Consider the following 23,655-nt stretch of genomic DNA (forward strand, 5'->3'; position numbering starts at 1 on the left):
TTGTCTGAATATTTTATTGCACAGACTCATTAATTCGTAGAATGAAGTGGGAAACAGAAATGAAGATGCTGCTGTCGGGAATGACAGGGCCTGTGTCAGAAATGTTCAGGACGAGCAGGAGATCGCAAGGTGTGTCTTTGGGTTTGCAAGGCAAGGGGTGTCTGCCATATTTGTGCTGGAGTTTACTAAAATACGAACCCAGACCCGTTTCCCAGCCCTACTCTAGAGACCACTGAAGAGATTTACCAGCCTAATCGAGGACCGTGATTACATTAGGTGGGCCGCCTCAAAGACCAAGGGTACGTACGAGTACTAGGGTATTTCCCCAAAATGGTAACGTGGGAAAGGGATCATGGGTGCCAGGTAACACAGAGATGCCCTGTCTCCCTCCCACACTCTGCCCTTCAGCTCTCACATTAAGAATTAAAGGAACCTCTTCAAAGTTGGATCCATTTCCTTGGAATTGATGGGAACTCACATCACTCTGTTATCACCACTTCCACGTTTATTTCCACGGCCCTTGTGATCCATCTGGGAAATGCACTGTTTAAATTATGGTGAGGAAGAGAGAACTAATGGGTCTTGCATTATGCAAATGCCCCAGCAAACAACCCAGCCCTTTTGCCCAACCACAGGATTCCTTGGGAAACTGCTAGAGATAAGTAGGGCAAGCTTCCTCTTTCGCTAGCACTGAGAAGTCACCCGACGGGGTGAGAAGCAAGGACTTTCCGTCTTTGAGGTAAGCAGGTCCTGGTTTAGTGACTTCCCATGGCAAATAGATGATGTTCTGCTTGTGATCTTGCCTGGCTCTGGGAGGGTCAAGCAGGACTTCCATGTACGTTAGCTCTTGCTGCATGGGCGTCTTCCTCGCGTTCTCTCCTCCTGCTTGGTCAAGGAGTGTGGGTGGTGTGATGTGGCAATGGGGAGCTACCGGGGTGCTTTGGCACATTCAGGCGAGCTGTGCGTTCAGGGGCTTCAGGAGAGGTGAGACGACAAGACTGTAGGAAGAAGAGTCTAAAGCAAATGTGGCTTAGAGCCAATTTGTTGTTTAAATGAGGAAAGAGGGTCAAAAGCTCAGGTCTACTGAGGTCAGGTGAGGGATCCACAGCTTCCACACACCTTGCCCCGTATGGACACATCAGGACAATTAAATGCCAGGGTCACCTTGGAAGGCAGTGTCCTTTATTCACGGACAGCGGCATTTACAGGCTAAGCTCTTTGAACCAGCTGGCCGTGAGGTCGGCCTGGTGGGTCACACCAGCATTTCTACAGAGGAAATAAAGGGTCTGCAATTCTAAAGCATCACAGGCTGCAGGCAGGGAGGGTCTGAGACTTGGTTCAGTTCTCTCTCTGTCTCTATCACGTAAATGAATTTTCTTTCTTTGGCTGTACTTGACCTTGAACCCAAGGCTCCGGCATGCTGGACAAGAGTGCTACCACTGAGCGCCTCGCCCAGCCCCGTGAGGTGGACTTTTTACATGGGATCATGGCCCCGAATTTTTCCAGTATTTACATCATTAACGGCCTCAGCTGCTCTGGCTCACACTGTCACCTCTTCCACATGAAAACACTGGCTTTAGTTAGATTGTTTACATGGGGACTGGGGAAAGAGCTGTCCACCTCTGGTCAAGGGCTCTTTACAGGAGAGTTTCAGACCCACAGCTCATTCTAGAGTGGCTCTTTCTGAAAGGAGAAGCATGAATCTCAAAGGGCCAAACAAGTGAGGGGTGGGGAGGCCCTCGGAAGTGCCCAGCCAACTCCAGGGCCAGGACTCGGCCCCCAGGGTCCAGTCAGGCACTGCTGTCCCAGGCAGAGTGCCAGCAGGCGCCTCCTGGGTTCTGTGTTGGGAAACAGTGAGTGCAGACGTCTCCCCCCAGAGCCTGGGGTCTCCGGCTTTCCCTAGTGACTTGGGTTAGCGGCTAGCCTAGGCGCCGGGACACGGTCCTGCCTGGCTCTGGAACTCCAGCAGACTTCATCCGAGTCTTAGCTGGGCGTTTTCCCAGCAGAGGGAACTTGAAGCAAGGAATGAGTTTCCTTAAACCTCAATTTCTTCACCTGGAGAGTGGGGAGATGATTAAGATCTCAATCATTAGCCGGTTGTGAGATTTCAATGACAGAAAGCTCACCTGACTAAATACGTCGTAGCTGAGCACTCAGTAAGGTGCTTGGCCCACAGTGCAGCTCTAGAAACGATTTCAGGAAGTGGTAATGGAAGGGCTGAGAGAAATATTTGTAGCAAACTTTGATTGACACACAGGATTCTAACTCACAAGATGCTGCTGATTTGTGGCTCATCAAGAACCAGGGATTCCATCCGGGCTTGGTGGCATGATGGGGAGGCCGAGGCTGGAGGTGGCAAGTTTGAGGCCAGCCTGGATGACTTAGTGAGATCCTGTTTCAAAAAAAAAAAAAATTAAGAAAAGGGGTGGGGATGTGACGCAGTGGTAGAGGATTTGCCAGCATGCATGAGGCCCTGGGTTCCATCCCTGGGACTGCAAAATAAATAAATAAATAAATATGAGGTTCCATGGGGGCCTCCTCAGACCATGACCTTGTTCTGTGGGGACTTCATAGGACCCTTGTTAATTCTCATTACCACTACCAGCGAGTAAGGGATTCGTCTTTAGTGTGAAAGTTGTGGCTGTAATTAGAGTCAGGGAAGGTGTGTGGGACACATGACTATCACCACCACCCTTGTCACTGTCACCATCACAACCATCACCACCATCACCATCACCATCATCACCATCACCATCACCATCACCATCACTGTCACCATCACCATCACCATCACCATCACCACTACCATCACTGCCATTACCCTCACCACTACCATCACCGCCATTACCATAATCACCACCATTACCACCAACACCATCATCATCATCACTGTCACCATCACCATCACCATCATCACCATCACCATCATCACTGTCACCATCACCATCACCATCATCACCATCACCATCATCACTGTCACCATACACCATCACCATCATCACCATCACCATCATCACTGTCACCATCACCATCACCATCACCACCATCACCCTCACCACTACCATCACCGCCATTACCATAATCACCACCATTACCACCAACACCATCATCATCATCACTGTCACCATCACCATCACCATCATCACCATCACCATCATCACTGTCACCATCACCATCACCATCATCACCATCACCATCATCACTGTCACCATACACCATCACCATCATCACCACCATCATCACTGTCACCATCACCATCACCATCACCACCATCACCCTCACCACTACCATCACCGCCATTACCATAATCACCACCATTACCACCAACACCATCATCATCATCATTGTCACCATCACATCACCATCATCACCATCACCATCACCATCACCATCACCATCATCACTGTCACCATCACCATCACCATCATCACCATCACCATCATCACCATCACCATCATCACGATCACCATCACCATCACCATCACCTGCTGGAGTCCTGCCCCAGTGGGATCCAGGGGGTCCTGAAGGATGAGTGGTGTTGGCACAAGGGACGAGACAAGGAGCCATCCTGTTGGAGCAATCTCCAGAGAGAAAGCTCTAAAACTGCTCTCTCTGGGTCTCTTTTTATTCTGCCTTTTCTCATCTTATGGGTACAGAATCATTAATAAAATGTGTCATCAATTTACAATTTTCAGATTTCCCAGGATGTAACATTTCCTTGTTTAACAGATGTAAACTACGTAACCGGACCCTATGTCTCCAACCTGTCATTAACCTTTACGTTTAAAGCACACCTGTACTTTATTTCTGAGATCCCCTCTAAAGTCCCCTTATGACAATCTTATAATATATTCTAGGTGCCTACATTCATTCTCATAAAACTGGTTGAGCTACTTTCTCAGAGAATTTCTTTGTTCCTTAGTCAAAGTACAGCAGTTCTTAAATATTTGTAATCTTTAACTAAGGGCAGGCTCTGTATGTCAGTCCCCCTGTGCTGACATGAACTGTGCTTACCTTAAACTCCTGGGGAGGGTAAAGGAGGGTCTGGAGAAGGGAAGTGTATTTTTTATTAGCCTTTTCTCCCCTGGATGAACACCATAACCCATCCTCAATCAAACAGGCTATATATGGTGGGCTTCATGCAATAGGCATAATAACTATCTGCTTAGGCTTTTTAAGAGACTGAAGATATGAGGTTGGTTTCTTAGTTGATGTAATCAATTGAGATGCCTAAAGTTCCTGTAGCTTTTCCTAGAATGATTGTTGATACTTTTCTATTTTGACCTCAAGAGATATCCTGAGAGATAGTAAAACAGCCTTTTAAGCCATGAACCACCTGTTATATTTTTGGCCACCTAGAATTTAATTGGATTTACCAATAAGTATACTCATGCCTTCTGTTAGGTTTATGAGTATAAAATAAAAAGTCCCAATTATATATATAAAAAAGAGTCCCATGGTTTTGGTTTCCCACAAGTGCAGTCTTGCCAAACACTTTCATCCTCACTGTGACCTTGTCAAGACAGAGGGAGGGGAACTGCCTTGACCAGTCACCATCATCACTATCAACACCACCATCATCACCTTCACCACCACCATCACCACCATCACCCCCACCATCACCATAATCACCACCATCACCACCAATACCACCATCGTCATGACCATCGCCTTCATCACCATCACCACCACCACCACCACCACAAACATTATGTCACATCTGCCATCGACAGCCATGATTTCCCCCTCTATTACAACCATCAGTACCACCTCACCATTGCCATTACTACTACCTCCACCATCATCACTGCTGTCACCATCAGGACCGTCACCACCACTGTCACCACCACCACCATCACTGTTCCGAGTCCTCTTCAGTCCTTGCCATGTGCAGGCAGGTGCTGCATACTATGGAAGGTCATCTCACATGCAGTGAAGTCTGTTCTTCTTGGCTCCATTTTGCAGATGAGAAGCAAAGGCTGGGAGGCTGCTCAGCTGCATTGATGTGACCAAAATACCCGACAGGAACTATTTAGAGGGAAAGTTTACTTTGGTTCCCAGTTTCTAAGGTTCTGTCCACGGTCTACCAACTCCATTGCTCTGGGTCCAAGGTGAGGCCGACCGTCATGGCAGAAGGAGGAGGTAGAGGACAGCAGCTCAGGACGTGAAAACCAGGAAGCAGAGGGCTCTGCTCACCAGGAGAGAAATATAAAACCCCCAAGTCAAGCCCCAGTGACCCCCTCCCCCAGCCACACCCTACCTGCCTACAGGTACTGCCCAGTTAAAGCGTCAGGGGATTCACCCAGGGATTAGGTCACACCTCTCACGACCTAGGCATTTCATTTCTGAAAATCCTTGTGTTGTCTCACACATGAGCCTTTGCGGGGGGACACCTCATATCTGAACCATAACAGAGGCCACATCACAACTTCAGGACCACTCAACTGTAGCTGCAGACCTGGGGCTCAGGATCGCCTGTGTACTGATGTGTGAGGCCAGCACCCCGTGGGCGACGCTCTGGGAGACAACTGCTTTATCAACAGGCAGGCCCTGGCGGATCCCAAACCCGGAGGGCAAAGCAGAATGTGCCCATCCAAACAGGAGCAGGGAGGAGGGTTCAGCAGCCAAGGGAAACCGTGTTTGAAAGTCGTTTTGTTTCCTTTGCCATGGAAACACTGAATGCTTTATTGCTAAGGCAATGCCCCAAATTTAGAATTACAGTTAATAAAAAGAAATATGAAGTCACGCAGTCATCTCCCGTTAACATGTGTGATTGAAGCGTGCTATTCTCTATCAGGCTCTACGTCCTGTGCTGATCTCAGGTGCGTCCAGGGTGGTTCTGAGAGTCCATGTGGCACTGGTTCACGGTTTCCAGCTGTTGGCTCGGACGGGGTTTCCTTCCACCTACTCAGCCCTGTCTCTGTCTCTGTGGGCGGCTTTACCGCTTCCAGTTGGGTGGATTAGCAGGTTTGCACAGCACTTTGTCTTGGTGTAGGCACCAGAACTTTCCTCCATTCACATGCTCTCAGGAGGGTGCTTTTTAAATTTTATAATGATACCCATTAGGCAAACACAATGCCTTTTCCCGCATTTGTTATTGGTGCTCTATGGTTGTACACAATGGTGGGATTTGTGGTTACATTTCCACACCTGCCACCACATAACAATATAATCTGGCCAGTATCACTCTGTACCTTCCCCTTACTCCCCAAGTCCCTTTTCTCTACTCGTCTCCCTTAGATTTTCATGAGGTCCACCCCCCACAACCTTCTTTCCTTTTTCTCTGCAGCTGCCATCTAGGGGAGGAGACCCTTGACTTCCGAATCTGGCTTATTTCATGTAATATATCGTGCTCAAGTTCCACCCATCCTCCTGCAAATGCCATAGTTTCATTCTTCTTTATGGATGAATAAGATGCCTTTAAAGTCTTGGAAGGCTCGCTGAGGGTGAGGTAGAGCACTTCTACTATTCTGACCTTTAGAAATGAATTTTTGAATATGAAAGACTTTCATTTGGTTCAAGAGGCAAAACAAATGGTGAAATATGAGTTTCCTGGATCCACAGCTCTTTCTAAATGGCAATTGTTTTTGTGAATTCTTAGGTTTGCTTTGGGAGTATTTTATGCAAACACAGAAGCATAATATGCTATGCATTCAGTGCATTTTTTGTGCATGCGTGTGTGTGACGTTGCACAGAGCGTCGCACATGCATAGATCTCAACTGTATACAGGATGCTAACATTTTTGCAAAATGGGGAGATATTTTTCCTGTTACATAAATGCATTATTACTAAATGTATACCTATTTCTAATCGTTTATAGTGTGCTGGCATTTCCTACATCTCTCCTATTTTTCACAAATGTTAGCATGCAAACTGCCTTTTGGTATTTATTTATTTATTTACTTAGTAATATATTTCCATGATCATCTCCCCGCCCCCACACCTTCTTGTTCTGGAACCTTCTGATCATGTACAAATGTAGCAACAAAAGCATAGTGAACCCCGTGGACCCCTCGCCAGCCCCAGCTGTGATCCGCTGCCGGCTGATCTTGCTTCCTCTTTATTCCCGCTTGCTGCCTAAAACACTCATTCTACCTAATTATTTCTTAGGTAAATCCTGGTCATGTTTTTATTTCACCAGCAAATGTTTCAGCATGAGTCTCTGAAAGGTCAGGATTCTTTAAAAATACTCACTCAATCATGCTTGCAGCTTCTTTGGAGCATCCACATGAATCGACAGATGAGGAAACCAGGGTGAATGTCCCCATGAAGAGGAACTCTCTTCCTGAATCTTGTTCATGACTAGCATGTGTTGATGTCCTTTAGTGGCCTTCAGTGACAGTGTGCACTGATCAGATCCAACCTCCTGTGACCCCCCCTCTCCCCACCTGCAGCACCTGACCTCTTGCAGTCACTACCCCGTATTCAGGTCACTTTTTTAGCTTCCACCTAGGAGAGAAAATATGCGGCACTTGTCTCTGTGTCTGGCTCATTTCACTTACCATAATACCCCCAGCTCCATTCATTTCTCTGCACATGTCAGGATTTCCTTCCTCACTGGGGCTGTAAGATTGTGTGGTGCATGTGGTCCACGCTTCTTCAACCATCACCCAGGGACTCCATACCTGAGCTATGGTGACAGCGACATAGCAAGCCACACAGCGATGGGCGCCACGCCTTCTGGGTGGGCCGTTCATTTCCTGTGGACGCAGACTCAGAAGCCATAGAGCTGGATCACATGCTAGATCTATTTTTAGTTTTTCGGGGGAACTTCCATATTGGTCTCCACATGGTTGTACTAATTACATTGCCACCAACAGTCTGCGACTTCTTTTTTCTGCACCTGCTCACCCCTGTGACCCTCACAGGCTGGTGCTCTCGAGATTTCTCATTGCAGGAGCTCCTGACTCCTCCCCAGAGACCCTCGATCGCTGCTCCCCGAGGCCGGTGCTATGGGAAGCAGGTGGCTGGCCCTGCTCTCAGGTGAGTGCCGCAGAAACCCTACCTCTGTTTTCTCCTCTAAATGTGTCATTTCCCACCTCTGTCCACGTGCCTGTCGTGTTGTGACCTCACATTCTAAGTTCCTTGGTGGGATCCCCAGGGAGCCCTTCCAACAAAAGGTTCTGGGGCAACTGCAAATCCAGAGGAGACCAAGCAGCACAAGACCTTGACCCAAAGCTCACATTTTATGCAAAGAAAAGCCTCAAAATGAGTCACTGGTGAATACGCAAAACAGAAAGCTAAAATTATAGGGGAAAAAAACCAAGAGATCTTCAGGACATAGAACTGTGTGAGGTGTCCTTAGGCTTGACCCCAAAATGTGTTTTGTAAATGAAAGATTGATGAAGCAGGCTTCAAAATTTAGAATTTTGAAACACACGCCAGTCATGAACAAGATTCAGAAACCTGAGGCGGGGATGGCACATAGGCCCAGGAATCAGGCAAAGCCGAACGGTACCCGGAAGAGCCCAGGGACCCCATCAGAACTAACCCTCCTGTGTCTGTTCCAGCTGTCAGTGTCTTGCTGGCTTCATCAGGATCAGAGGCGCAGACTTCTCGAGGTGAGTTTATGGCCAAAGGCCAGGAGGAAGGAGATTGGGACCTGGAATGAGTGTATGGATGGGACCTGAACATTGGCCTTTTCAGCCAATGTCACGGGCACAGTTCTGTGGGGCATTGATGCAGTCTCCTGCTGTGCAGCTGTCCCCCCATCCATCTCCAGAACCTTCTCATCTTCCCCACTGAACCCCTGTCCACTAACCGCTAGCTCCCCCTTCCCTTCCACACTTCAGCACACTTTCTGTCTCTATGAATTTGACTGCTCACGGGACCTGCTTCGAGCAGAATCACACAGTATTTGTCTGTCTGTGACTGGTTTATTTCACTCAGCATAATGTCCATGTTGGAGGGGTATTAGAAGGTCCTTCGTTTTTTTATGGCTGAGTACTATTCCACGGTATGAGTATGCCACATTTATTTGTCCATTCATCCACCATGGAAAGTTGGGTTGCTTGTACCTTTTGGCTCTTGGAAATAATGCTGGTGTGAGCATGGATATGCAAATCTCTTTGATATTTTGCTTTCAGCTCTTGTTGGATCATGTGGTAATTCTAACCATAGTAGTTCTAGGGAGGCTACGCCAATTTGCATTGCTACCAGCAGTGCACAAGTATCCCAGTTTCTCCATATCCTCACTGACGCCAGTTTTTACTTTTTAAAGTAATAACAAAGCTGGGTGTATTTTACAGAACACCAGTGCTGGCGGTTGGCAGTGGCAGCGCTGGTGTCGGGGGCAGAAGTGGGAGGGGCGGGCGTTGTGAGCTCTCTGCTCAGCAGTGAGATGGACACTCAAAAGCTTCCCAAGAGCACATTCTTCTGGCCGGCGCCTCTGGTCCATCATAGGTGGCCAGTGAGGGAGCACTTCCCGGATGAGTGAATGGCAAGGGAATAATCGGGTTCTGTGATCTCTGCAGATTCCTGCCCTCCCTGCCCTGAGACGGCCGTCTGCTACAACGGCACCCACTGTGTTTGCAGAAACGGGTTCAAGTACTCGTGGCTGGGGAGGATCTTCCACACGTCCTACCTCAAGTGTGACGGTAAATGAGCCACTCGTTAGTGATAGCTGGCTGCGCCAGGCACAAACTCAGAGCCCACAAAAACCCGGAGCTCCTCAGAAGACCGATGGGTGAGGACACTGTTTTCCAGGGGGACTTGTCCCCGAGTCCTTTCAATAGAGAGAGCAAGTGTCAGTCACTGGCCCAGGGCAGCTTCTATCTGGGTCTCCCTGGGGTTTGGGGGCTCAGCTCTGGTCTGTCAGCAGAAAGATGCGGGACACACAAGACCTAAGCCAGGACCCCCCTTTTACAGCAGCGAGCTCCCTCCCCCCCGACTCCAGGTCCTTGCTGCTGGATGGGTTTTGAGTAGATTTCACAAACTGACGCTGCATCACAAGCCTCACCCCCTTACTCCAGCGACTTGACATACTACTCTTCCGTACCCCAAAGATCCACATGCCCTGGGTCTCTTTCTGGCCCTCCTAGTCCACCCCACCGTCATTCCCATTTATTCACGTGCCAGTGTCTCCTTGTTTGGTCGAGGTCCATGGTAGTTTTGGCGGCTGAGCCGCTCCCCACCTTGCAGTCTTCCTGGTTACTCTTGCCCGATAGAATCGACTTTTCTCACTCTATAAAACACTTGCACATTTTTATAAATGTGCAACATTCTGAAGTCCTCTTTATAATGTTGACTCATCCTTTTAGAGAACAAGAGATGTTGTTTGGTGTTTGTGAACGATGTTGGGCAACTGAGATTCCTTGGGCAGGGAAAAAATGAAATAGTTCTTTGAGAATAAAAAACGTATTTTCTCCTGATTCACAGATGCTGACGAGTGTAGGAGCGAGTTGGCAAAGTGCCAGGAAATGTTCTGTAGTAAAAAGATCAGGTATCACCTCTGCGTCTGTGTGGTTCAACGCTCTTTCTTCCACTGGCTCTCCGGTTCCCTTGACACTGAACATGCAGAATGTCACGGTGAGAATTTCCAAATGCTTTCTACCATGGAAAAGGAGTGTGTGTGTGTGTGTGTGCGCGCGCGCGTGCACACATGTACATGTGCTCCTGTAACAGCTCAGGCCAGGGCAAGAGCTCAGAGCCCTCTCCTAACTCATCCGCATCCCTTTGTTGACCCTGATGATCTTTCACAAGAAGATGTCCCCAAGCCCAGGGGCATCAGTCATCCATTTTCATGTGGACGCTTTACAAATTTACGTCTCCAACGTGGGTCTCATTCCCAAGCTTCCAAACAGGACATCTCCAGTTGTCTTCTAAAGTCTCCATTTCTTTGCCTCTCACTGATCTTAAATTCGATTCCTATTTCTGTCTGTCTGTCTGTCTGTATACCACACCTTCTTGTGAGCTTGCATTGTACTCTGACTCCAGTCAATACCAAGGTTGGCTCTAGACTTCCTCTCATTTGTGGCTTTTTTCTCCAAAAAGAAGCAATTTACCTCTTGGTGCCCCCAACGTAGTCACTCGTTCAGTCCTCGTATAATTCTACGTCCTGAGCTCCACTGACTGCACTTCAGTGTTGGCTCCTTTATGTATGGAATTTGACCAAAACGAACAATCTGTCAATGGGAATAGCCACAGAGTATACTGTGTGAGTGATGTGTCGAGGCATAACAAGTTACCCCCAAATGCAGTCACTTAAAACTGTGCAGAAATGGATTGCTTCGTAGCTTCTGTGGGTCAGGAGCCCAACAGTGCTCAGCTGGGTCCTCTGCATCCAGGTGTCTCACAGCTGCAATGAAGAAATTACCCAGGCCACGGTGTCATCTGAAGACTAGGCCGGGGCAGGGCCTGCGTCTAAGCTCACTCACAGGTTGTTGGCAGGACTCTGTTTCTTAGAGGATGTTGCTGCAGCTCTCAGCTCCTCCCTGGAGGTTTGTGGAGGGTGGCCCCCACTACCTGGAGACACGGGTTTCTCTTTCTTGTAGCAGACGAGAACTTGAAGGAGCTGGAGTCTGGGTCTCTTATAACCTGGTCCCAGAAGGCACATCCTGTATTTGTCCATGAGAATGGGTCCCCAGATCCAGTCCACAGTCAAGGGGAAGAGTTCTCACAGGCAGGAGTCACCAGGAGCAGTTTCAGAAGCGTGCACAGGGTTCCTCCCATATTCCTTTCTATCCGGGACCTGTAAATGTGACTTATGTGTCAACAGGGCCTTTGGAGATGGAACCTCATCAAGACGAGGCCACTCTAGATCTGGGCCCTAAACCCAACATAACGGGTGTCCTTAGATAAGAGGGAAATTTGGACCCACCAACACCAGGAGAAGATGGCCCCCTGCTGAGGGAGGCAGAGACTGAGTCACAGCATCACAGCCAGAGGTGGTGACAGATGGCTGTCAGACACCAGGAACCGGACGAGGCCAGGCAGGACTCTCCCCTGAGCCTTCAGCGGAGCTCAGCTTTGTCGATACCTTGACTCGGTCAAGGGGAAGAGGTTTCACAGGACTGGTGACCCCCAGAACTGAGAGACGGTACAGTGGGTGGCACCACGTCACATGCAGCAGCCCTGGCAAATCAGCACACCCCAGCTGCCCTCCCGGTGTTAATGCATGTGAAATACTCAGCAGTCCTAGGCACTCAGGAAGGCTCCATGAACATCGGGCACCACCTTAGGGAGGCCTGTTCTGGAACCTTCTGTTCCCTTAAATGAGACAGTGTATGTGAAGGAAACGTCTGTATGATGTGTAGGCAGCAGTTTCTGTTATTATTTGACGCTGATTCCTTTGGGAAGCCTTTTCTCACCCCCCAAGGGACTGGGAGCCCTATAGTGTGCTCCCAAGTCACTCACCCTACTTAAGAACGTCGATTGCAGCAACTTCTTCGCTTACTTGTGATTATCTCCTTAATGACTTTCCTGCAGGCTGCAAGGTCCACAAGGGAGCACCGCGGGTCTCTTTGACTACACCTATCCTTGTGGTTCAGCCTCATGCTGGGCTTTAAGTAGCTGCTTCAGACATCTTGTTGATTGAAGGGTTGAACTGGAAGCCCCATCCTAGTTCCTTTTAAAATTCTATTGCAGAACACATTTTGGACTTAGAGGAGTGTCAGGAATAGGCGCAATCTGAGGCTGACTCGAAGCAGGGATGTGAGCCAGAACGCTTTCTTCCATGTCCCTACTAATGGCTACTTTTGTTCCCCAGAGAACGAGGATGGAAACATGAACTCACAGCAGAACGCTTGGGTGAGTGAGGTGAAGTCTGGGCCTGGGTCAGTCTCACCATGCTCTTCTGCTCAAGCCCTGCAGTGGCTCCCTGTGGCTTTCAGACAGAGTGGTTCTCACGGGGGCACAGCTGCCCGCTGTCCCAGGGGCCTTTGGAATTCTCTGGAGGCACTTTTCATGGTCACAGTGTGAGGAGGTGGCCACCTGGTTGATGGAAGCCAAGGATACTGCTCAAAATCCAGGGCGCCTTGGGCAGTCTCCCCAAACCAGGAACCGTGCAGGTCCAGGGGTCCTGAGGGACGAGAAGCTCTGGGACGGTCTATAGTGCCTCAGCTGCCATTGGAAGACCTGGGTCCCGCAGGGAGGATGGCCCACGCCACCTCGAAGCAGATCAGCAAACGTGGTTGCTTGCTGGGCTCACCCAACCAGCGGTAGCATGTTCCTGATCTCTTAAGTTTTGGTGAGAGTCTAATTAGCTTTATTTCTTTTAAAAGGAAGATCTGTCGAAAAATAAGAGCCAAAAGGATTTTGCAGAAAAGGCTACCATCCTACTTAAGCAGGTGGAACTGGAAATACTGAATAAGAATATTGATTCTCCAGGAAAGGGCGAAAACTCCCTGTTTGATCTAGGTAAGGAATACTAAGTGGACTCCTTATGGCCACCATAAAGGGCGTTGGGACCAGGCATAGTGAGTGCCCATGAATTATGGAGTTTGTTATCTCCCAGGGTGGACAGACTGGCCACACAAATGACCCATCATGAGTAGGTACAGAGAAAAGTGCGAAAAAGGGAATCTCCCAGAGTAGGGCTTCTGCAGGCTTCTGAGCATGCGAGGTCAGCCCAGCGAGGTCACTTTCTTGCCGTTTCCAGTCTATGAAACCAAGAGGTGCAGGGAGGAGACTCTGCTGGAGGCTGGGAACAACACGATGGACCTCAACTGCACTGGCGCCTTCAAGGACACCACAGGAGGTACTGGGTCTGACGCGCATCCTCCAGGCCCTGGATGCTGGGCGTTAACTCCTTTCCAGGTGCCTGGCCGATGGGTGGGGGTACTCATAAAGTTTTCCAGTTGGGGGGATCTGCATGGAGGATGAAGGGATCTCCCTTGACCACTGACCAGGCAATCTGGGGAATGACGTCACAAGCATGAGGTCTGGATGGGGGTCCGCCGGCACGCTTCCTTGAGACCCCCGTGGGGCCACGAGCGGTTCCGTGTGGTGGTCTGACAAGTTAGCTCCTGGCGGTGGAGGCTGGTTGTTGCCTCAACCTCTGTTTCTTTTGGGAAGTGTTTTACGAACACACTATTTAAAACAGACACCCAGTTTATCTCTGTCCTTACAGGTTGACCAAACTGTCCTGTAAAAGGACCAGACAGCAGATATTTTAGACTTTTGGGCCAGGAGATCTGTTTCATAACTACTCAGAAGCAGCCGCAGATATGTCAAAGAAGGAACACTGCTGTGCCAATAAATCTTTATTTGCACAAACAGACGGCAGGCTGGATTTGCCACCCTGCCTAACCCCTCACCGTAGGTCTGTGCAAAGCACCTACGCCATGTAGGAACTTTCTAGTTAACGGTTGGTTTACTGTCCGTCTCTCCCGTTGCAATGCCAACTCTCTGGTGGCAGGGACTTTGTTCTGCTCGTGACGGTATCATAATGCCTGACATACAGTAGATGCCTAATAGGTATCTGATGGGTGAAGGAATGGAGAATGAATACAAACCTCTTCAAAGAGAAAGACCTGGTTACTCTGAGAGTGAGGTGCCTGCTAATCCACTCCGGAAAGTTCCTGGCCACTTTAGTCTTCGCTCCTTAATGTGAGCTTGGGGTGGGAGTGGGGCAGGAAAGGAACAAAAATGAGTGGATTCTCACTATGGAGCTGATGATGATGTAGGTGGCGAGTGGCTTTGCCCCAAGTGGGAGGTGGCCCATGAGTAGTAGCGGCTTAGGAGGCTCCGCCAGGCTGCGGAGCATCTTGAACACGTGGATTAAACTGTCCACGCATGAACAGGGAGGCAGAAGAGGGAGGGCGGGAGACAGGACCAGAGAGGGAGGAGGAGAGGGAGGGGGAGAACAGGAAAAGAGTGCCAGGGAGCTCATCTAGTGGAATGAGCCGCCCGCACGCCTTTCCACTGAGTTGGCTGACCCAGAGTGGACCTGGAGGGTGGGACTGAGGTTCCATTCTCCACTTCCCCCTCTGGGCCCAGCATCCTGCCTCGTGACTCTGCTTTTTCTTGGACCAAGGATTAAACCCAGGGCACTTAGCCACTGAGCCCCAGCCCCAGAGACAGGGTCTCACCAAGTGGCTCAGGGCCTCCGTAAATTGCTGAGGCTGGCTTTGAACTTGAGATCCTCCTGCCTCAGAGTCCCAAGCCACTGGGATTACAGGCAGGTGCACCTCACCTGACCTGACTCTGCTTTTGATGCCTGAGGGCTCACGTGCATTGTTATGGCCCATCGATGGGCTTGTTTTACACGTACACCTATTAAAACATGACGCGAACGTTATGCTCACACTTCCCAGACTGTGCACCCCTCACCTCTCCTAGTACAGTGCATGTTCCACTTCAGGAATTTCCAAGGGCAGTGCCAATGGTACGGAGTGTGTGCACAGCGGACGTCAGACATGCGGGTAGCAACTCCTTCAACGTGGACACTCCCTAACACCACTTCTCTTCTCTTTTCTCAGACAAGAGCATAGTTGCTCTGATCACTTATCGATCTCTTGGGAATTTTCTGAACGGATCCTTTTTCCGTGATAGAAGGAGGAAGCTGGGAGCCAGGCTGAACTCCCAGGTTGTGAGTGGCACCGTTGGTGACAAGGTCAACCTGTCTGAACCCACGTTCCTGACTTTTCAACACACTCAGGTGAGCAGAACCCAGCCAAAAGACGGTTGCTGGTGAGGATGTGGGGAAAGGGAGGCCGAGCACACTACTGTGGGAACGAGAATCAGAACAACCATGTGGGGGCAGGATAAGGAACCACACAAGATTAAAGCCGGAACTAGGACAGGATCCAGCAGACCCCACACTGGGTCCATCCATGGAGGGATGGAGCTCAGCACCTGAGGGGACCTCCGCACCCCACGTTCACGGCAGCACTGTTTCCAACCAACCCCAGTGTCCACCAGCAGACGAGTGGATGAAGGGAATGTGAAGGTCACATCACGGGTGGTGTACAGCCTTAGGAAGGAAGGAACCTGCCCTCTGCCACAGCGTGCCTCAACCTGGAGCACATTTTGTTAAATAAAATAAATCAGATGCAGAATGACAGATACTGCATGATCTCACTTAGGAATGGGATCTAGAAAAAGTCAAATTCACAGTAACTGAGAGTGGAATGGTGGTCACCAGGGAACCGGGTGGTAGAAGGACATGTTGGTCCAAGAGAATGAACTTGAAGTTATAGGGTGGGCAAGTGCAGAAGTCCAGCCTGGCAACTGGAGCTATTAGTCATGCGTTGTGTGTCAAAATCTCCCAAGAGAGCAGGGCTCCAGGGTCCTCACCCCAAAGGAAATGGGAGGGGACGGATAGGCTAATTAGCTCTGTCCTGACACTCACTTCATAGGGTACACATGTAGTAAGACCCCGTGACGCAACCTTAAACGCGCAAGATTCTTACTTGTCAACGTATCTCAGTGAAGTTGTGAAAGAAGGGAAATGCTCAGGCCCCCAGGGACTTCCACAGCATGAAGCTTCCCCTACTGAAGCTGGGAAGGCCACGGGGCATGAGTGTTCCTGAGCACGGTGGGCGCTGGAGGCAGGCGGGAGGAAGGGCCACCTCGCTGGAGAGGGAGACGGCTCAGAGCAGAAAGGGAGTGTGAAGGAGGCACTCGCCCTGTCTCTGCGCTCACCCAGGGATCTCTCAGCAGAGCCCTGGGGGAAGCAGTTCTTAAGGGTCAATGTCCTGAATACTGAGCTGACCGTAGAAAGAGAGAATAAATCAATGTAGAATAACCCCAAAGGTGTTTTTTGAATCTGCTTTCCAACTCAGTACACTGGATGAAGCTATGGCATTGAAATAGGGACACGAGAAAGAGCTCCACGTTCCTGCTTTTCTCTTTCCAGCCTGGTGGTGAGCCGGCAAAGCATCTCTGCGTCTACTGGGAAGGGTCGAAGGATGGGGGCAGCTGGTCGACCGAGGGCTGCTTCCACGTGGGCAGCAATGACTCCCACACCAGGTGCAAGTGCTTCCACCTGTCCAGCTTTGCTGTCCTCGTGGCTCTGTCGCCCAAGGTACCAAGGCTCCGAGTTCCCTTGCTTGGAAGCTCTGGGCTCATCTTCTGCATAGCTTAGAAAAAAGTTCTAAAATAAGGAGTCAGGTGGCTTCCCTGAGAGGTGATTCTGAGAGGCACCAGGAGGGGCTGGGGGAGAGAAACAGGGAAAGGATAGAAGAGGGCGCAGAGAAGATTATCAAGCCAGTGACCACTGTGGTCAGCAGAGCTTATTCCCCCTGGGAGACCCAGGAGGCAGTGTGGGACACGCACCTCAGAGTCATCCTGAGTGGCGAGGGAGCTGGGGTATACACTCACTGCCGTCATTCAGCTGTGTTCGGGGGGCCCTTCTGCAAGCATGGGTGGGGTGAGCTCAAGCCAACAAGGAAAGCCCTTGGCCACTGGGAAGTTGGTTTGGCAGCCTCTCCAGAGGGGAGGTCCAAGGGGATCTGGGATTGAAAGCAAATCTATTACCCTGCAAAAGAGGGTTACAGCCAAGCCTCCCTGGTCACACCAGAAGGCAGGCAATGACTGTCACGGATGACACACCATAGCTCTCTGAATTTCGCAACCAAGTCTGGGATAACTCAGGTTGAAAGAAGCTTAGTTCACTTCTTCCCCTAGGTCCTTTTAGCGCCACTGTGTAGTGTGCTTCACATTCACGGCCTCATTTCATTCATTTGTCGAGTACTGTCTGGGTGCTAGACTTGTTCTGAGCATTGAGGATGTGACACAGAACAAGACCCAGTTCCCAGCCAGCCTCCCTGGAGACCAGGGCCGAGTGCTGTGCTGTTAATGAGACCACCAGCCACAGGCAGATACGTGAAATGTGGATGGTGTAACCAAACAACCAAACTCGGAGTGTCATTAGTTTCATCTGTTTCTTTTTACATTTTTCATTTTGACTACTAGGAAATTTACAGCAGTACACAGGGTAGCTGGGTCCAATACCTCTATTGGGCAGTGCCCATCTGGTGAGTGGTTCTTCATCTGTCCGGCATGGAAAATGCTCCAACTCTCCCTGTTTTGCAAACACCAAGTCTTGGGTTAAGTCACTTGTTTCAGGGACTGGACTAGGAAGCGCGACGACTGTAGGAAAACAACAGCAGAGTTGAGAGTGCTAACACGCCCCTCTTGGATGGCCTGTAGGAGGATCTGGTGCTGACGGTGGTCACCTACGTGGGGCTGGGGCTCTCCCTGCTCTGCCTCCTCCTGGCAGTCCTCACCTTCCTCCTGTGCCGGCCCATCCAGAACACCAGTACCACGCTCCACCTGCAGCTCTCTCTCTGCCTCTTCCTGGCTCACTTCCTGTTCCTCACGGGCATCAACAGGACTGAGCCTGAGGTAGGTGATTTAATCAAATTACCTCCTTGTCACAGTCAAATCCAGCGTCTGATCCTAAGTGAGGAGATGTTAACTGGCATCAATGGTGTTGGGTGAGGGAAGTGTGCCTTGTTCATCTCTCCTCCTGTGTAACTTTGAGACCATCTTTCTGAGTGCCCATTTAGAGATGGTGTTAGATAGGGGGACATCACCTGCTGTAACGACTGAACTCCAAAGTGTCTGACGCTTCGCACAGCACGAGTTAATCTTTTCCTATCTATCAGCAGAGGGTGAGCAGACAGATCTGCAGGGTGTCTGACCACCCTCAGGCTGAAGGATTCAGTTTCCAGGGACATCCTATAGTGTCTCCTATTTTAGCCAACTGGGAGGGAAAAGAGCATGTGATAGAGTCCAAGGGGGAGGTTAATATAAATGGCACCAGGAAGTGCTACATATCACTTCCTCTCATATCCTATTGGCTGGAGCCCAGTCACATGGTAGCTTGATGTTGCAAAGAGTTCTGGGAAATGTAGTTTTTGGCTGGGAAGCCTTTTCCTAGAGACAAATCTGTGCTCTGGAATGAGGGGTGAGGGAGCAGCTAATGGACAGTGGCCTAGCCTCTCTGATCTCAACTAATCATCCTACTTTCTGCATGACCTTGTTGAAGTGACTTTCTCATCTTATTTATTTAAAGTTATTTAAAATTAACAAAGAAAATGGTAACATTTATTGTGCACAACATGTTGTTTTGAAACTCACATCATGGAAAGGTTTTGTTATAGTTTGAACATGTTCACCGAAATTTAAGTTTTGGAAACTGAATCCCCAATGCAACAGTGTTAAGGGGTGGGCCCTGACAGCGCAGTAGAATAACTGGTTGGCAAGGACTAATTGAATATTTCAAAACTGTTGATAGGATCTAGAATGGTTCCAGCACACGAAATGACAAATGTCTTGAGGTGATGGAAATGGTAATTACCCCAATCTTATCATTATGCATTGTGAACATGTATTAAAACTCCATATTGCACCCATAGCTGTGTACGATTCACAGAAGATGCAGTAATATAATAATAATAATAATCAATAATAATAATAAAATATTTAGTAAGAGGTGAAACCTATCAGAAGCAATGAGGCCAGGAGGGCACTGCCCTCATCCATGGATTAATGCTGTTACCACAGAGTGGCTCCTTGGGAAAGAACAAGTTTGTCCCCCCTTGCTCTTTGCCCTTCTGCCATGGGCAATGCAGCAAAGAGCCCTTGCTAGACGTGGGCCCTGGTTCTTCCAGAACCATGAGCCACATTTCTGTTTGCTGTGATCATCACTGTGGCATTCTGCTATGGCCGCATGGCATGGACCGAGGCTGAGCTGAGCTGAGGGGCATGCACCCCCACCGCTGCTCTTGTTCTGGATGTGGGAGACGCGAAGCTGCTTTCTTGGTTATTTCCAAGCTGCAACACGTCACTCTGCTCAGCAGCCACCGTGTTGCCCAACTCTGACTTCCCTTTCTGGACTTCCCCTCCGCAGTGGGGCCTAGGTGTGGGGTTCCGGCAGCAAGGACCGAGCATGAGGAATGTGAAGAAGGCCGGAGCTGGCCTTAGTCACCATGCTCATCATCACCCCAGTCACCATCAGGAAGGACTAGAACTACAGGTTCTAGGCTCCTTTTAACCCCAAAGACTGTGGTCCACCAACTGGAAGGTTTCAAAGCACACTTATTGCTCCTGAGAAGACAAATGCTGCAGTTAGGATGGTACATTTGTGAAGTGTTGGACGTGTCAATTAACGTAGTCATTCCACAATGTATACATATTTCAAAACACCCTGTTATGTACCATAAGTATATATGCTTCGTCATTTTGTTGCTTTTTTCTTTTAAAAAAAGAAAGAATAATTGGTTTCTGGAGATAGTTTGGATCCAAATACAGTTTACTTTTACTAGCTGTGTGACCTTGGGCATGATTTTAACTTCTTTTGGCCTTACTTTCCTCATTTGAAAATACGGAGAAATTGGAAAAAATAGGCTTCCGGCAAATCTGGCCTACCCTCTGTACTGTAATGTCATTTTTATTACAGTCATACCTATCTGTTTGCATATTGTAGAGATGGCCCTGAAAAGCCTAAAATATTTTCTTTGTGGACCTTTACAAAAAAGCCTGTCATAGGGTATTTCACAATGATATGCATTGACAGTCACTGGTGGTTTGATCAGAGGTCACCCTCAGTGCTAGCCACTACTCTGATAAGATTTTAAAAGAATGTGTTTGAAGTTATAAAAGTGATATTCTAGTTAAGATAAAGTTAACTTATCGTCTTTTTTTTTTTTTTTGTACTGGGGTTTGAACTCAGGAATACTCTACCAACTGAGCCATATCCCTGGCCCTATTTTGTATTTTATTTAGAGACAGGGTCTCACTGAGTTACTTATTGCCTCGCTTTTGCTGAGGCTGACTTTGAACTTGTGATCCTCCTGCCTCAGCCTCCCGAGCCGCTAGGATTAGAGGTGTGAACCACCATGCCCAGCTAATTTGGTCATCTTGAGAGTGTCTTGCTCTTATATAATGCTCTGTAGTCACCCACCTGTTATTGAATTTATTCATTCATTGATATTCAAAGAATCCTTGTGTGCCGCTTTGTGAACAGGGAGCTCCCAGCCTAGGAAGGTGTGACGCAGCCTAGAGGACTGTCACTGTGCAGGGTGACATACAAGGGCCTCAGTGCTGTGTCCCTGTGGGTTCTGAGGAAGCCGCCAGTGCAGATGAGGTGACTCAGTGGCAATCAGGTGGATGAGTTTGCCAGGTGTGGAGGACGTTGAAGGAGACTGACAGCTTTTCCCAGTGTCCTTTGCAGTGAGGTTGGGCCATGTGACCTAATCTGGCCAATGGAGATAAAGTATTAAGACCTTGCTCTTTTTTTCTTCCAGTTTGGCCCTGGGGATGGAACCCAGGGCTGCTGTACCAGCGAGCTGTCTCCCTAGTCCTTTATTATTTTTTGTTATGAGATGGGATCTTGTCGTCTTAAGCTTTTACATTTTAAGAGCTGGTGCTGTTGAGAGCGTGAAGGTTCTTCTGGACGGGGCGTGGCCCGTGAAGTGCAGGTCTGAGCTCCGAGGTGTGTAGTTCTGGACTCACACAAGCGCACGACCAGCCGGACACTCGGAGACACACTTTACAGAGGGCTGTGCGAGGGCTCTCGGGGGTGAGCTAGGGCTCAGGGGTCAAGGGCAGGAAGAAAGGCTTCCAGGGAGTAGAAACCACGGACCTGGAGGATCTGAAGCGGGAGTCAGCAGAGGACGTGGGGGCGTGTGAAGTACTTGGCCTGTGCCTTGGGCCCACTGGTCAGCTGGCTTCCTTACTGACTGGCCACCCTCCTTCTGAGTTCCAGGAGGCTGTGGCCCGTCCAGTTTGAATGGGCATCCGAGGGAACCTCCAGGGAGAATGTGGGGAGTCCATGGCTCTGGAGCCGGGAAGGCCAGGATTGGGCTTCGTCCTCCAGGTTGGCCAAGTTCTGCGCAGGGCCAGACGGTGCCGCCTCCAGCTCTGCGCACCCGTGGCCCGGGCTGTGCAGCTTCACCTGCGTCTGTGGCACCATGGCTGCCGGGATGTAGCCAGCCCATAGGCCTGGTGTGTGCTAGCGACCTGAGGTACACAAACAGATGACCGGCCGGAGCTGGCCCACAGCCAGAGGGCAGCTTCCTGGGTCCTGCTGCAGGTGGACCCAGGGAAGGCGAAGGAAAGTGGGGTGAGAGGAAACTAGCAGCAGAAAGATCGTGGAGGGGCGAGGCTGGCTCGCTAGGAGGTGGCAGAGTGGGAACCGAGGGGGCGGGGGGGGGGTGGCGAGTTGGACAGAGAAATGTCAAGTGACGTGGTTAGGACTCGGCGCCACCGTGGGCGCCGAAGTGGCGTGCTTGGGAGAAAGCAGAAGTCGCCGTGTCCTGTCTGAGGCTTTCGGTCTGGGAGACTGGTGAGGGGGTTGGTGACGTCGTTCACTAAGCTTCAGCGAAAGGTCTGAGGGCAGAGAGGACGTTGCAGTGGGACAGACTCAGGGACGCCAAGTCCCGCTGTGGGACTGCACAGCAGGGTGACCACAGCTAGCACCGTGCACATTTAAAATAACAGGAGGAGAGGGTGGTCAGCACCTTCCCGGCAAAGACACGCACAGGAGTAAGGTGACTGACGCGCTGATCACCCGGACGTGATGACCTTTGACCACATTACACAACGTGAGCGTTGTACCCACAGACATGCACCATCATCACGTCCCACCAAAAATAAACCCAAACTTAAGTCAAGGCTCCCCTGCCTGCGTTTGCTAGTGAGATGTGCTGGGGGGACGTGGGACTGAGACACACAAGGACAATTGGGAACAGAGACTGGGGTGTGGGTGACCTCAGGTGTCCTCCACAAAGGAGGCAGTTCAGGACGGGCGTTGGTGAGCTCAGGGTGTACAGGGTGATGTGAGGAGGATCCAGGCTGGAGCCCGTGGAAGACCAACACCTAAACGCTCAGAACAGTGAGGTTTGCCCAGATATTCAGAAATGAGCAGAGTCAGGAGAATTCCTGAACAGAAGGGATCCTGGAGCCAAAGGACAGGAACCGTCAACGAGACGAGCTGAGTTCTTCCCAGAGGTCAAGTAGAGTCTGCTGGACTTGGTAATTAGGAGGTCATGGTGGCCAAAGTTCTCCAGGAAACAGAGGCTGTAGAATGTGCATAAGAGAGTAGAGAGGGAGGGATCTGGTTTAAGGAACGAACTCCTGGGATTATGGAGGCTGTCAAATCCAGAAGCCGCAGGGCAAGCCAGGAGGCTGGAGACCCACAGGATCCTGCCATTCTGGTCTGAAGGCTGCCTGCTGGCAGATTCCCTCCAGCCTAGGGGCACCCAGGCTTTCTTCTACTCGCGCTTTCAACTGATAGGACATGGCCCACCCACACTGTGGCGGCCAATCTGCTTCTTCTCATAGCTCACCAACTTAAATGGTAATTCCATCTGCAAACATTCACAGAAACATCTAGAACAATGTTTGGCCATATATTTGGGCAGTGTGGCTCAGCCAGATTGACACATGAAATTAAACAAAGATGAAAAAGAAGACATCAAGTCAGAAAAAATTCAGTCTCTCTTTAAGCAGGGAGTTGGCGGGAAACTGTGAATAAATTGCTTTGGTTCTCTGCTGCGTCTTCCATTTTCCCCTCTTCGTGCTCACCACGGTTTCCCCTGCCTTTCTGAACATATAAGATTGTTATTCAAGCAGAAAAGGAAATGCCACTTTCCTGGGTGCTGTGATTTGGATAAGTGTCCCTCAAAGGCTGTATATATACACATAAAATTCATATATATGTATAAATTAGTAAAGTGCTTTCCAAAGTGTGGTACTTCAGATGT

At 49.7% G+C, this 23,655-nt stretch overlaps 1 protein-coding gene across 1 annotated transcript in view; it reads left to right on the forward strand.

Annotated features, from left to right (window-relative positions):
- Window positions 1-652: 652 nt before the first annotated feature.
- The window catches only part of LOC101960595 (putative adhesion G protein-coupled receptor E4P), a 29,989-nt gene continuing 6,986 nt past the window's right edge, over window positions 653-23,655 (forward strand). The window contains exons 1-11 of the mRNA XM_040290564.2: window positions 653-739; window positions 7,899-7,984; window positions 8,512-8,562; window positions 9,475-9,597; window positions 10,379-10,528; window positions 12,708-12,748; window positions 13,222-13,357; window positions 13,599-13,697; window positions 15,421-15,599; window positions 16,800-16,967; window positions 18,095-18,289. Of these exons, the coding sequence (XP_040146498.2) occupies window positions 7,954-7,984; window positions 8,512-8,562; window positions 9,475-9,597; window positions 10,379-10,528; window positions 12,708-12,748; window positions 13,222-13,357; window positions 13,599-13,697; window positions 15,421-15,599; window positions 16,800-16,967; window positions 18,095-18,289 (1,173 nt within the window). The 5' untranslated portion in view covers window positions 653-739; window positions 7,899-7,953. The remainder of the gene's footprint in view (window positions 740-7,898; window positions 7,985-8,511; window positions 8,563-9,474; window positions 9,598-10,378; window positions 10,529-12,707; window positions 12,749-13,221; window positions 13,358-13,598; window positions 13,698-15,420; window positions 15,600-16,799; window positions 16,968-18,094; window positions 18,290-23,655) is intronic.

This window comes from Ictidomys tridecemlineatus, chromosome 2, assembly GCF_052094955.1.
Source record: "Ictidomys tridecemlineatus isolate mIctTri1 chromosome 2, mIctTri1.hap1, whole genome shotgun sequence".
Taxonomy (NCBI): Eukaryota; Metazoa; Chordata; class Mammalia; order Rodentia; family Sciuridae; genus Ictidomys; species Ictidomys tridecemlineatus.